Source organism: Gymnodraco acuticeps, unplaced genomic scaffold (genome assembly GCF_902827175.1).
Source record: "Gymnodraco acuticeps unplaced genomic scaffold, fGymAcu1.1, whole genome shotgun sequence".
Classification (NCBI taxonomy): Eukaryota; Metazoa; Chordata; class Actinopteri; order Perciformes; family Bathydraconidae; genus Gymnodraco; species Gymnodraco acuticeps.
The window spans coordinates 3,231-16,872 of NW_022992225.1; the positions used below are offsets into that span (position 1 = coordinate 3,231).

The 13,642-nt window shown below is 57.4% G+C and overlaps 1 protein-coding gene across 1 annotated transcript in view; it reads right to left on the reverse strand.

The window, feature by feature from the left end:
• Window positions 1-658: 658 nt before the first annotated feature.
• Window positions 659-13,642, reverse strand: part of cdc42bpb (CDC42 binding protein kinase beta (DMPK-like)) — a gene marked incomplete at its 3' end in the record, with an annotated part of 34,184 nt that continues 21,200 nt past the window's right edge. Inside the window, 9 exon segments of the mRNA XM_034206111.1 lie at window positions 659-875; window positions 975-1,056; window positions 1,864-2,003; window positions 4,870-4,965; window positions 4,967-5,007; window positions 5,230-5,335; window positions 5,475-5,576; window positions 5,738-5,800; window positions 6,066-6,145. Coding sequence (XP_034062002.1) covers window positions 659-875; window positions 975-1,056; window positions 1,864-2,003; window positions 4,870-4,965; window positions 4,967-5,007; window positions 5,230-5,335; window positions 5,475-5,576; window positions 5,738-5,800; window positions 6,066-6,145 — 927 coding nt within the window.

Below are 13,642 nucleotides of genomic sequence, written 5' to 3' on the forward strand. Positions count from 1 at the left end.
ACAGGTGTTGGTGTATCTACAGACAGGTGTTAGTGTATCTACAGACAGACAGGTGTTGGTGTATCTACAGACAGACAGGTGTTGGTGTATCTACAGACAGACAGGTGTTGGTGTATCTACAGACAGAAGGTGTTGGTGTATCTACAGACAGACAGGTGTTAGTGTATCTACAGACAGACAGGTGTTAGTGTATCTGCAGACAGACAGGTGTTGGTGTATCTACAGACAGACAGGTGTTAGTGTATCTACAGACAGACAGGTGTTGGTGTATCTACAGACAGACAGGTGTTGGTGTATCTACAGACAGACAGGTGTTAGTGTATCTACAGACAGGTGTTGGTGTATCTACAGACAGACAGGTGTTGGTGTATCTACAGACAGACAGGTGTTGGTGTATCTACAGACAGACAGGTGTTAGTGTATCTACAGACAGACAGGTGTTGGTGTATCTACAGACAGGTGTTTTAGTGTATCTACAGACAGACAGGTGTTGGTGTATCTACAGACAGGTGTTGGTGTATCTACAGACAGACAGGTGTTAGTGTATCTACAGACAGACAGGTGTTGGTGTATCTACAGACAGACAGGTGTTGGTGTATCTACAGACAGACAGGTGTTGGTGTATCTACAGACAGGTAACTCTCAGGGGGTTTCTGACCGAGCACAGCTGCAGACAGCGTGGTCTTGATGATGGGCAGCGAGGCGTCGTAGGCCTCATGCAGCACGTGGACCTGTCGGTTCTTCAGCTGGTTCTTGGTGAGGATGCTCTGCAGACCCTCCAGGATCCGGACCCACTTCCTCTTCTCTACCTCGCTCTCCGCCAGCAGCAGCAGAGACACAGAGGACAGCTGAGAGACCAGCTGCGAGGACGTCACCTGAGCAGGAGCACAACAAATACAGGGGTCACATGGGGGTCAGAGAGTAACCCGGGGGGGGGGGGGGGGGGGGGGGGCAGAGAGGATGGGGTTTCCTACCCTGAAGATGCAGGGAATGTCCTTCCTGGTGGCGTGGATCACATCTGACGCCAAGACCGAGCTGACGGAGAACTCCTCCTCTCTGGAGAACACGGCACAGTATGTTGTTAATCAGAAAACTCTTCAAGTCCCCCAGAATAAAATGTGTGCAGCAGCTTTTATTCACTACCGACTGTCTTTTCAAATCTCAAAACAGTACACACAACTCTTCCCCAAGCTGAACCCTCTTCAAAGACCTCTGCATTTCAAGGTGCTCCAGACTGCCAGTGGATCCTGAACCCTTGTAGCTCTTTGGGGTTACCTGAGATCCAGCACCAGACTGGGTCAGGTTAGGTGGGGTTACCTGAGATCCAGCACCAGACTGGGTCAGGTTAGGTGGGGTTACCTGAGATCCAGCACCAGACTGGGTCAGGTTAGGTGGGGTTACCTGAGATCCAGCACCAGACTGGGTCAGGTTAGGTGGGGTTACCTGAGATCCAGCACCAGACTGGGTCAGGTTAGGTGGGGTTACCTGAGATCCAGCACCAGACTGGGTCAGATTAGGTGGGGTTACCTGAGATCCAGCACCAGACTGGGTCAAGTTAGGTGGGGTTACCTGAGATCCAGCACCAGACTGGGTCAGGTTAGGTGGGGTTACCTGAGATCCAGCACCAGACTGGGTCAGATTAGGTGGGGTTACCTGAGATCCAGCACCAGACTGGGTCAGATTAGGTGGGGTTACCTGAGATCCAGCACCAGACTGGGTCAGGTTAGGTGGGGTTACCTGAGATCCAGCACCAGACTGGGTCAGGTTAGGTGGGGTTACCTGAGATCCAGCACCAGACTGGGTCAGATTAGGTGGGGTTACCTGAGATCCAGAACCAGACTGGGTCAGGTTAGGTGGGGTTACCTGAGATCCAGCACCAGACTGGCCACCACCCCTGGCTGTGAGGTCTTTCCCTCTGGGACGTCGTACAGGAACAGTTTGCAGTCAGAGACCAGAGCGAAGGCTCGCTGCCAGCCTTTCTTCACCCCGCTGGGCTTTGGGATCTAATGGAGACAAATGCCAATCAATCACAGTTATTTATAACCCTGTAGGCAGTGCCCCCCCCCCCCCATGACGTAGCCCCTGTAGGCAGTTCCCCCCCCCCCATGACTCACCATGACGTAGCCCCTGAAGGCAGTTCCCCCCCCCCCATGACATAGCCCCTAAAGGCAGTTCCCCCCCCCCATGACATAGCCCCTGAAGGCAGTTCCCCCCCCCCATGACGTAGCCCCTGTAGGCAGTTCCCCCCCCATGACATAATAATAATAATAATTCCTTACATTTATTATAGCGCTTTATCAATGACTCAAAGCGCTTTACATATACACACATTACACATATATGATACATGCAATGGTCAGATACTGTGGACAATACCCACAGGAGCAAGTTCAGGTGAAGTGTCTTGCCCAAGGACACACCGGCTTTACAGACGCAGCAGCGGCGGGTTTCACCCCTTGATCTGATGATCATTGCACAGCGCACTGCGCCACACCGTCCATCTTCACGCCTCGAGGTCATCGAGGCGCTTTTACAATTACACATTAGTATTATACATGTACTGTGGACATTACCCACAGGAGCAAATCCGGGTGAAGTGTCTTGCCCAAGGACACAACGGCCTGACGCAGTGGCGGCAGGAGCGGGTTTCGAACTGGAGTTCCCCAGCACCCCCCTTGATCTGATGATCGGATGCACAGACCACTGCGCCACCCGTCCCTACATAGCCCCTGAAGGCAATTCCCCCCCATGACGTAGCCCCTGAAGGCAGTTCCCCCGCCCCATGACATAGCCCCTGAAGGCAGTTCCCCCCCCCCCCCCCCCCCCATGACGTAGCCCCTGTAGGCAGTTCCCCCCCCCCATGACATAGCCCCTGAAGGCAATTTCCCCCCAATGACTCACCATGACATAGCCCCTGAAGGCAGTTTCCCCCCCCCCCCATGACGTAGCTCATGTAGGCAGTTCCCCCCCCCCCATGACATAGCCCCTGAAGGCAATTTGCCCCCAATGACTCACCCTGACGTAGCCCCTGAAGGCAGTTTCCCCCCCCAATGACTCACCATGACGTAGCCCCTGAAGGCAGTTTCCCCCCCCCAATGACTCACCATGACGTAGCCCCTGAAGGCAGTTTCCCCCCCATGACATAGCCCCTGAAGGCAGTTTCCCCCCATGACATAGCCCCTATAGGCAGTCCCACCCCCATGACTCAACCTGACGTAGCCCCTGTAGGCAGTGCCCCCCCCCAATGACATAGCCCCTGAAGGCAGTTTCCCCCCCCATGACTCAACCTGACGTAGCCCCTGTAGGCAGTGCCCCCCCCCAATGACTCACCCTGGCGTAGCCCCTGTAGGCAGTGCCCCCCCCCAATGACTCACCCTGGCGTAGCTCCTGTAGGCAGTTCCCCCCCCCCATGACTCACCCTGACGTAGCTCCTGTAGGCAGTGCCCCCCCATGACTCACCCTGGCGTAGCCCCTGTAGGCAGTTCCCCCCCCCATGACTCACCCTGGCGTAGCCCCTGTAGGCAGTGCCCTCCCCCATGACTCCCCCTGGCGTAGCCCCTGTAGGCAGTTCCCCCCCCATGACTCACCCTGACGTAGCCCCTGTAGGCAGTTCCCCCCCCATGACTCTCCCTGGCGTAGCCCCTGTAGGCAGTGCCCTCCCCCATGACTCACCCTGACGTAGCCCCTGTAGGCAGTGCCCCCCCATGACTCACCCTGGCGTAGCCCCTGTAGGCAGTGCCCCCTCCCATGACTCACCCTGACGTAGCCCCTGTAGGCAGTGCCCCCCCCACGACTCACCCTGACGTAGCCCCTGTAGGCAGTGCCCCCCCCACGACTCACCCTGACGTAGCCCCTGTAGGCAGTGCCCCCCCATGACTCACCCTGGCGTAGCCCCTGTAGGCAGTGCCCCCCCCATGACTCACCCTGACGTAGCCCCTGCAGGCAGTGCTCCCTTCCATGACTCACCCTGACGTAGGCAGTGCCCCACCCATGACTCACCCTGACGTAGCCCCTGTAGGCAGTGCCCCCCCCATGACTCACCCTGACGTAGCCCCTGTAGGCAGTGCCCCCCCATGACTCACCCTGACGTAGCCCCTGCAGGCAGTGCTCCCTTCCATGACTCACCCTGGCACAGCCCCTGTAGGCAGTGCCCCCCCCCCCATGACTCACCCTGGCGTAGCCCCTGTAGGCAGTGCCCTCCCCCATGACTCACCCTGGCGTAGCCCCTGTAGGCAGTGCCCCCCCCATGACTCACCCTGACATAGCCCCTGTAGGCAGTGCCGCCCCCCCCATGACTTACCCTGACGTAGTCCCTGTAGGCAGTGCTCCCTTCCATGACTCAACCTGACGTAGCCCCTGTAGGCAGTGCCCCCCCCATGACTCACCCCTGACGTAGCCCCTGTAGGCAGTGCCCCCCCCATGACTTACCCTGACGTAGCCCCTGTAGGCAGTGCCCCCCCATGACTCACCCTGACGTAGCCCCTGTAGGCAGTGCTCCCTTCCATGACTCACCCTGACGTAGCCCCTGTAGGCAGTGCCCTCCCCCATGACTCACCCTGACGTAGCCCCTGTAGGCAGTGCTCCCTTCCCTGACGTAGCCCCTGTAGGCAGTGCTCCCTTCCATGACTCACCCTGACGTAGCCCCTGTAGGCAGTGCCCTCCCCCATGACTCACCCTGACGTAGCCCCTGTAGGCAGTGCTCCCTTCCCTGGCGTAGCCCCTGTAGGCAGTGCTCCCTTCCATGACTCACCCTGACGTAGCCCCTGCAGGCAGTGCTCCCTTCCCTGGCGTAGCCCCTGTAGGCAGTGCTCCCTTCCATGACTCACCCTGACGTAGCCCCTGTAGGCAGTGCCCTCCCCCATGACTCACCCTGACGTAGCCCCTGTAGGCAGTGCCGATGCCCCTCTGGACGTCGATGCCTGCCGGCCTCTTGGCCTGCTCGGCTGGGATTGGACAGAGCGGGGGGGGCTTGGTCCTTGCAGGAGGCGTGGCAGACGAAGGAACAAACTGAGGGAGACAGGAAGTGTTAATGAGAGACAGGAAGTTTTAATGAGGGAGACAGGAAGTCTTAATGTTACAATGGAGGTACCGGGTCCCTCAGTAAGACTGAAGCCCTACAGAGTGTAGGCCCTCCTTTGTGCACCAGTCAACCCTCAAACTAAATCCAGGTCCCAGTTCTAAAGTTAGAGGGTCTGGACCAGGTTTATCTGCAGTGATCTTCAGGTGTACCTTCACAGGCCATTCCCTGTCGGATGAGTCCCACCATCAGCGAGGTGCAGTGGGTGCACTGGGCTGGACTGGAGAAGGTCTTGATGCTCAACTGGTGAGCTTTGGGCTGTAAACACATCAAAGTGTATTTAGAAAACCAAGATCACAAAGTACATCGATATCAGTGCGTCTCTGCGATCCACTAACGGATTCTAAGATCCACTGACGATTCTTGGATCAACTGGCGGACCAGGTTGATTGTTTACCTTTGGTGTGGTCAGTGAGCTCTGGGTGGGGGGGATGGGGCTCACAGGGACTGATGCCGGTCTCACTTCCTGTGGACATCGATCATATTGCATCTCACATATCTGTTATCACAACAAGCATCTATTTCACTGTTCAGCATTTCAGCCTATATTCAACCTTTAGCTCATATTAGTCTATTAGACATGTAGGTATACACACAATAACAAACACACTAACACAAACACACACTAACACACACACAAACACACTCAATGAGACTGACCTCGGTGCAGGGCGATGGGGGTGTGGCCTCTGGTTTCAGGGGGGGGGACTCAAAGTCGGCGGTCTACAGGTCAAAGAGACACGTTAACAACAGCAGGGGTTAGCTTGTGCTAACGGCATCGGACAGCTAGCTGCCCCAGAGGATCGTGGGTAACTCAGGTCTTCCAGGAGAGCCAGCAGCAAGGAGGCGGAGCTAACTGACCAACATACACACCTGAGTGACTTCATCGTCAAATCAAACTGTATGTAAACTTATATTTCAAGTAAAAACAGGATGCAGAACACAAGGAAGCAGGTGAGACAGACAGAAAGACAGACAGGTGACTCACTCTGAAGGTGAGGTCCGGGGCCAGAGGAGAAGTGTTGAAATATTCAAAGATAGAGTCCTGGAAGTCAGGGAGCTTCAGACCTGCAAAAAGAAGGGTCTATCTGTTATTAAGGAGAGACCTGAACACCTGAGGGAACAGGTGGCTCTGAGGGAACAGGTGGCTCTGAGGGAATAGGTGGACTTGAGGGAACAGGTGGACCTGAGGGAACAGGTGGACCTGAGGGAACAGGTGGACTTGAGGGAATAGGTGGACTTGAGGGAATAGGTGGACTTGAGGACCTGAGGGAACAGGTGGCTCTGAGGGAACAGGTGGACCTGAGGGAACAGGTGGACCTGAGGGAACAGGTGGACTTGAGGGAATAGGTGGACTTGAGGGAATAGGTGGACCTGAGGGAAGAGGTGGACTTGAGGGAATAGGTGGACCTGAGGGAACAGGTGGCTCTGAGGGAATAGGTGAACTTGAGGGAACAGGTGAACTTGAGGGAACAGGTGAACTTGAGGGAACAGGTGGCTCTGAGGGAAGAGGTGGCTCTGAGGGAATAGGTGGACCTGAGGGAAGAGGTGGCTCTGAGGGAATAGGTGGACCTGAGGGAAGAGGTGGACTTGAGGGAATAGGTGGACCTGAGGGAACAGGTGGCTCTGAGGGAATAGGTGAACTTGAGGGAATAGGTGAACTTGAGGGAACAGGTGAACTTGAGGGAAGAGGTGGACTTGAGGGAACAGGTGGCTCTGAGGGAAGAGGTGGCTCTGAGGGAACAGGTGGCTCTGAGGGAAGAGGTGGCTCTGAGGGAATAGGTGGCTCTGAGGGAACAGGTGGCTCTGAGGGAACAAGTGGCTCTGAGGGAACAGGTGGCTCTGAGGGAATAGGTGGCTCTGAGGGAACAGGTGGCTCTGAGGGAAGAGGTGGACTTGAGGGAATAGGTGGACCTGAGGGAAGAGGTGGACTTGAGGGAATAGGTGGACCTGAGGGAACAGGTGGCTCTGAGGGAATAGGTGGACCTGAGGGAAGAGGTGGCTCTGAGGGAATAGGTGGCTCTGAGGGAAGAGGTGGCTCTGAGGGAACAGGTGGCTCTGAGGGAACAGGTGGACTTGAGGGAATAGGTGGAATTGAGGGAATAGGTGGACCTGAGGGAAGAGGTGGACTTGAGGGAATAGGTGAACTTGAGGGAACAGGTGAACTTGAGGGAAGAGGTGGCTCTGAGGGAAGAGGTGGCTCTGAGGGAAGAGGTGGCTCTGAGGGAAGAGGTGGCTCTGAGGGAACAGGTGGCTCTGAGGGAACAGGTGGCTCTGAGGGAAGAGGTGGCTCTGAGGGAACAGGTGGCTCTGAGGGAAGAGGTGGCTCTGAGGGAAGAGGTGGCTCTGAGGGAACAGGTGGCTCTGAGGGAAGAGGTGGCTCTGAGGGAACAGGTGGACCTGAGGGAATAGGTGGACCTGAGGGAACAGGTGGACCTGAGGGAATAGGTGGACCTGAGGGAATAGGTGGACCTGAGGGAACAGGTGGACCTGAGGGAATAGGTGGACCTGAGGGAACAAGTGGACCTGAGGGAACAAGTGGACCTGAGGGAACAAGTGGACCTGAGGGAATAGGTGGCTCTGAGGGAAGAGGTGGCTCTGAGGGAATAGGTGGCTCTGAGGGAAGAGGTGGCTCTGAGGGAACAGGTGGCTCTGAGGGAAGAGGTGGCTCTGAGGGAACAGGTGGCTCTGAGGGAACAGGTGGACTTGAGGGAATAGGTGGAATTGAGGGAATAGGTGGACCTGAGGGAACAGGTGGACTTGAGGGAATAGGTGAACTTGAGGGAATAGGTGGACTTGAGGGAATAGGTGAACTTGAGGGAACAGGTGAACTTGAGGGAAGAGGTGGCTCTGAGGGAAGAGGTGGCTCTGAGGGAAGAGGTGGCTCTGAGGGAAGAGGTGGCTCTGAGGGAAGAGGTGGCTCTGAGGGAACAGGTGGCTCTGAGGGAACAGGTGGCTCTGAGGGAAGAGGTGGCTCTGAGGGAACAGGTGGCTCTGAGGGAAGAGGTGGCTCTGAGGGAAGAGGTGGCTCTGAGGGAACAGGTGGCTCTGAGGGAACAGGTGGCTCTGAGGGAACAGGTGGCTCTGAGGGAAGAGGTGGCTCTGAGGGAACAGGTGGACCTGAGGGAATAGGTGGACCTGAGGGAATAGGTGGACCTGAGGGAACAGGTGGACCTGAGGGAACAGGTGGACCTGAGGGAATAGGTGGACCTGAGGGAACAAGTGGACCTGAGGGAACAAGTGGACCTGAGGGAACAAGTGGACCTGAGGGAACAGGTGGACCTGAGGGAACAGGTGGCTCTGAGGGAACAGGTGGATCTGAGGGAACAGGTGGATCTGAGGGAACAGGTGGATCTGAGGGAAGAGGTGGATCTGAGGGAAGAGGTGGCTCTGAGGGAACAGGTGGCTCTGAGGGAACAGGTGGCTCTGAGGGAACAGGTGGCTCTGAGGGAACAGGTGGCTCTGAGGGAACAGGTGGACCTGAGGGAATAGGTGGCTCTGAGGGAATAGGTGGACCTGAGGGAACAGGTGGACCTGAGGGAACAAGTGGACCTGAGGGAACAGGTGAACCTGAGGGAACAGGTGGACCTGAGGGAACAGGTGGACCTGAGGGAACAGGCGGACCTGAGGGAATAGGTGGCTCTGAGGGAACAGGTGGCTCTGAGGGAACAGGTGGACCTGAGGGAATAGGTGGATCTGAGGGAACAGGTGGACCTGAGGGAACAGGTGGCTCTGAGGGAAGAGGTGGCTCTGAGGGAATAGGTGGCTCTGAGGGAACAGGTGGCTCTGAGGGAATAGGTGGCTCTGAGGGAACAGGTGGCTCTGAGGGAAGAGGTGGACCTGAGGGAACAGGTGGACCTGAGGGAAGAGGTGGACCTGAGGGAATAGGTGGCTCTGAGGGAACAGGTGGCTCTGAGGGAATAGGTGGACCTGAGGGAACAGGTGAACCTGAGGGAAGAGGTGGACCTGAGGGAATAGGTGGACCTGAGGGAACAGGTGGACCTGAGGGAATAGGTGGACCTGAGGGAAGAGGTGGACCTGAGGGAACAGGTGGACCTGAGGGAACAGGTGGACCTGAGGGAAAAGGTGGACCTGAGGGAACAGGTGGCTCTGAGGGAACAGGTGGCTCTGAGGGAACAGGTGGACCTGAGGGAATAGGTGGACCTGAGGGAACAGGTGGACCTGAGGGAATAGGTGGACCTGAGGGAACAGGTGGACCTGAGGGAATAGGTGGACCTGAGGGAACAGGTGGACCTGAGGGAACAAGTGGACCTGAGGGAACAAGTGGACCTGAGGGAACAAGTGGACCTGAGGTAACAGGTGGCTCTGAGGGAAGAGGTGGACCTGAGGGAATAGGTGGACCTGAGGGAACAGGTGGACCTGAGGGAATAGGTGGACCTGAGGGAACAGGTGGACCTGAGGGAACAAGTGGACCTGAGGGAACAAGTGGACCTGAGGGAACAGGTGGACCTGAGGGAACAGGTGGACCTGAGGGAACAAGTGGACCTGAGGGAACAGGTGGACCTGAGGGAACAGGTGGACCTGAGGGAACAGGTGGACCTGAGGGAATAGGTGGACCTGAGGGAACAAGTGGACCTGAGGGAACAAGTGGACCTGAGGGAACAGGTGGACCTGAGGGAACAGGTGGACCTGAGGGAACAAGTGGACCTGAGGGAACAAGTGGACCTGAGGGAACAGGTGGCTCTGAGGGAACAAGTGGACCTGAGGGAACAAGTGGACCTGAGGGAACAGGTGGACCTGAGGGAACAGGTGGCTCTGAGGGAACAGGTGGCTCTGAGGGAACAGGTGGCTCTGAGGGAACAAGTGGCTCTGAGGGAACAAGTGGACCTGAGGGAACAGGTGGCTCTGAGGGAACAGGTGGCTCTGAGGGAACAGGTGGCTCTGAGGGAACAAGTGGACCTGAGGGAACAGGTGGCTCTGAGGGAACAAGTGGACCTGAGGGAACAAGTGGACCTGAGGGAAGAGGTGGACCTGAGGGAATAGGTGAAGTTGAGGGAACAGGTGGACCTGAGGGAACAGGTGGACCTGAGGGAACAGGTGGCTCTGAGGGAACAGGTGGCTCTGAGGGAACAGGTGGCTCTGAGGGAACAGGTGGCTCTGAGGGAACAGGTGGCTCTGAGGGAACAGGTGGCTCTGAGGGAACAGGTGGACCTGAGGGAATAGGTGGCTCTGAGGGAATAGGTGGACCTGAGGGAACAGGTGGACCTGAGGGAACAAGTGGACCTGAGGGAACAGGTGAACCTGAGGGAACAGGTGGACCTGAGGGAACAGGTGGACCTGAGGGAACAGGCGGACCTGAGGGAATAGGTGGCTCTGAGGGAACAGGTGGCTCTGAGGGAACAGGTGGACCTGAGGGAATAGGTGGATCTGAGGGAACAGGTGGACCTGAGGGAACAGGTGGCTCTGAGGGAAGAGGTGGCTCTGAGGGAATAGGTGGCTCTGAGGGAACAGGTGGCTCTGAGGGAATAGGTGGCTCTGAGGGAACAGGTGGACCTGAGGGAAGAGGTGGACCTGAGGGAATAGGTGGCTCTGAGGGAAGAGGTGGACCTGAGGGAACAGGTGGACCTGAGGGAAGAGGTGGACCTGAGGGAATAGGTGGCTCTGAGGGAACAGGTGGCTCTGAGGGAACAGGTGGACCTGAGGGAACAGGTGAACCTGAGGGAAGAGGTGGACCTGAGGGAATAGGTGGACCTGAGGGAACAGGTGGACCTGAGGGAATAGGTGGACCTGAGGGAAGAGGTGGACCTGAGGGAACAGGTGGACCTGAGGGAACAGGTGGACCTGAGGGAACAGGTGGCTCTGAGGGAACAGGTGGACCTGAGGGAAAAGGTGGACCTGAGGGAACAGGTGGACCTGAGGGAACAGGTGGACCTGAGGGAACAAGTGGACCTGAGGGAACAAGTGGACCTGAGGGAACAGGTGGACCTGAGGGAACAGGTGGACCTGAGGGAACAGGTGGACCTGAGGGAACAGGTGGACCTGAGGGAAAAGGTGGACCTGAGGGAACAGGTGGACCTGAGGGAAAAGGTGGACCTGAGGGAACAGGTGGACCTGAGGGAACAAGTGGACCTGAGGGAACAGGTGGACCTGAGGGAACAGGTGGACCTGAGGGAACAGGTGGACCTGAGGGAACAAGTGGACCTGAGGGAACAGGTGGACCTGAGGGAACAGGTGGACCTGAGGGAACAAGTGGACCTGAGGGAACAGGTGGCTCTGAGGGAACAGGTGGCTCTGAGGGAACAAGTGGACCTGAGGGAACAAGTGGACCTGAGGGAACAGGTGGACCTGAGGGAACAGGTGGCTCTGAGGGAACAGGTGGCTCTGAGGGAACAGGTGGCTCTGAGGGAACAGGTGGCTCTGAGGGAACAAGTGGACCTGAGGGAACAGGTGGCTCTGAGGGAACAGGTGGCTCTGAGGGAACAAGTGGACCTGAGGGAACAGGTGGCTCTGAGGGAACAGGTGGCTCTGAGGGAACAAGTGGACCTGAGGGAACAAGTGGACCTGAGGGAAGAGGTGGACCTGAGGGAATAGGTGAAGTTGAGGGAACAGGTGGACCTGAGGGAACAGGTGGCTCTGAGGGAACAGGTGGCTCTGAGGGAACAGGTGGCTCTGAGGGAACAGGTGGCTCTGAGGGAACAGGTGGCTCTGAGGGAACAGGTGGCTCTGAGGGAACAGGTGGCTCTGAGGGAACAGGTGGCTCTGAGGGAACAGGTGGACCTGAGGGAATAGGTGGCTCTGAGGGAATAGGTGGACCTTAGGGAACAGGTGGACCTGAGGGAACAAGTGGACCTGAGGGAACAGGTGAACCTGAGGGAACAGGTGGACCTGAGGGAACAGGTGGACCTGAGGGAACAGGCGGACCTGAGGGAATAGGTGGCTCTGAGGGAACAGGTGGCTCTGAGGGAACAGGTGGACCTGAGGGAACAGGTGGCTCTGAGGGAAGAGGTGGCTCTGAGGGAATAGGTGGCTCTGAGGGAACAGGTGGCTCTGAGGGAATAGGTGGCTCTGAGGGAACAGGTGGCTCTGAGGGAAGAGGTGGACCTGAGGGAACAGGTGGACCTGAGGGAAGAGGTGGACCTGAGGGAATAGGTGGCTCTGAGGGAACAGGTGGCTCTGAGGGAATAGGTGGACCTGAGGGAACAGGTGAACCTGAGGGAAGAGGTGGACCTGAGGGAATAGGTGGACCTGAGGGAACAGGTGGACCTGAGGGAATAGGTGGACCTGAGGGAAGAGGTGGACCTGAGGGAACAGGTGGACCTGAGGGAACAGGTGGACCTGAGGGAACAGGTGGACCTGAGGGAACAGGTGGCTCTGAGGGAACAGGTGGACCTGAGGGAACAGGTGGACCTGAGGGAACAGGTGGACCTGAGGGAACAAGTGGACCTGAGGGAACAAGTGGACCTGAGGGAACAGGTGGACCTGAGGGAACAGGTGGACCTGAGGGAACAGGTGGCTCTGAGGGAACAGGTGGACCTGAGGGAAAAGGTGGACCTGAGGGAACAGGTGGACCTGAGGGAACAGGTGGACCTGAGGGAACAAGTGGACCTGAGGGAACAGGTGGCTCTGAGGGAACAGGTGGCTCTGCGGGAACAAGTGGACCTGAGGGAAAAGGTGGACCTGAGGGAACAGGTGGCTCTGAGGGAAGAGGTGGCTCTGAGGGAACAGGTGGCTCTGAGGGAAGAGGTGGACCTGAGGGAATAGGTGAACTTGAGGGAACAGGTGGACCTGAGGGAATAGGTGAACTTGAGGGAACAGGTGGCTCTGAGGGAACAGGTGAACTTGAGGGAACAGGTGGACCTGAGGGAACAAGTGGACCTGAGGGAACAGGTGGACCTGAGGGAACAGGTGGACCTGAGGGAACAGGTGGACCTGAGGGAACAGGCGGACCTGAGGGAATAGGTGGCTCTGAGGGAATAGGTGGCTCTGAGGGAACAGGTGGCTCTGAGGGAATAGGTGGCTCTGAGGGAATAGGTGGCTCTGAGGGAAGAGGTGGACCTGAGGGAACAGGTGGACCTGAGGGAACAGGTGGCTCTGAGGGAACAGGTGGCTCTGAGGGAAGAGGTGGACCTGAGGGAACAGGTGGACCTGAGGGAACAGGTGGACCTGAGGGAAGAGGTGGACCTGAGGGAACAGGTGGACCTGAGGGAAGAGGTGGACCTGATGGAACAGGTGGACCTGAGGGAACAGGTGGCTCTGAGGGAACAGGTGGCTCTGAGGGAACAGGTGGCTCTGAGGGAACAGGTGGCTCTGAGGGAAGAGGTGGACCTGAGGGAACAGGTGAACTTGAGGGAAGAGGTGGCTCTGAGTGAAGAGGTGGACCTGAGGGAACAGGTGGACCTGAGGGAACAGGTGGCTCTGAGGGAACAGGTGGACCTGAGGGAACAGGTGGACCTGAGGGAACAGGTGGACCTGAGGGAACAAGTGGACCTGAGGGAACAAGTGGACCTGAGGGAACAGGTGGACCTGAGGGAACAGGTGGACCTGAGGGAACAGGTGGCTCTGAGGGAACAGGTGGACCTGAGGGAAAAGGTGGACCTGAGGGAA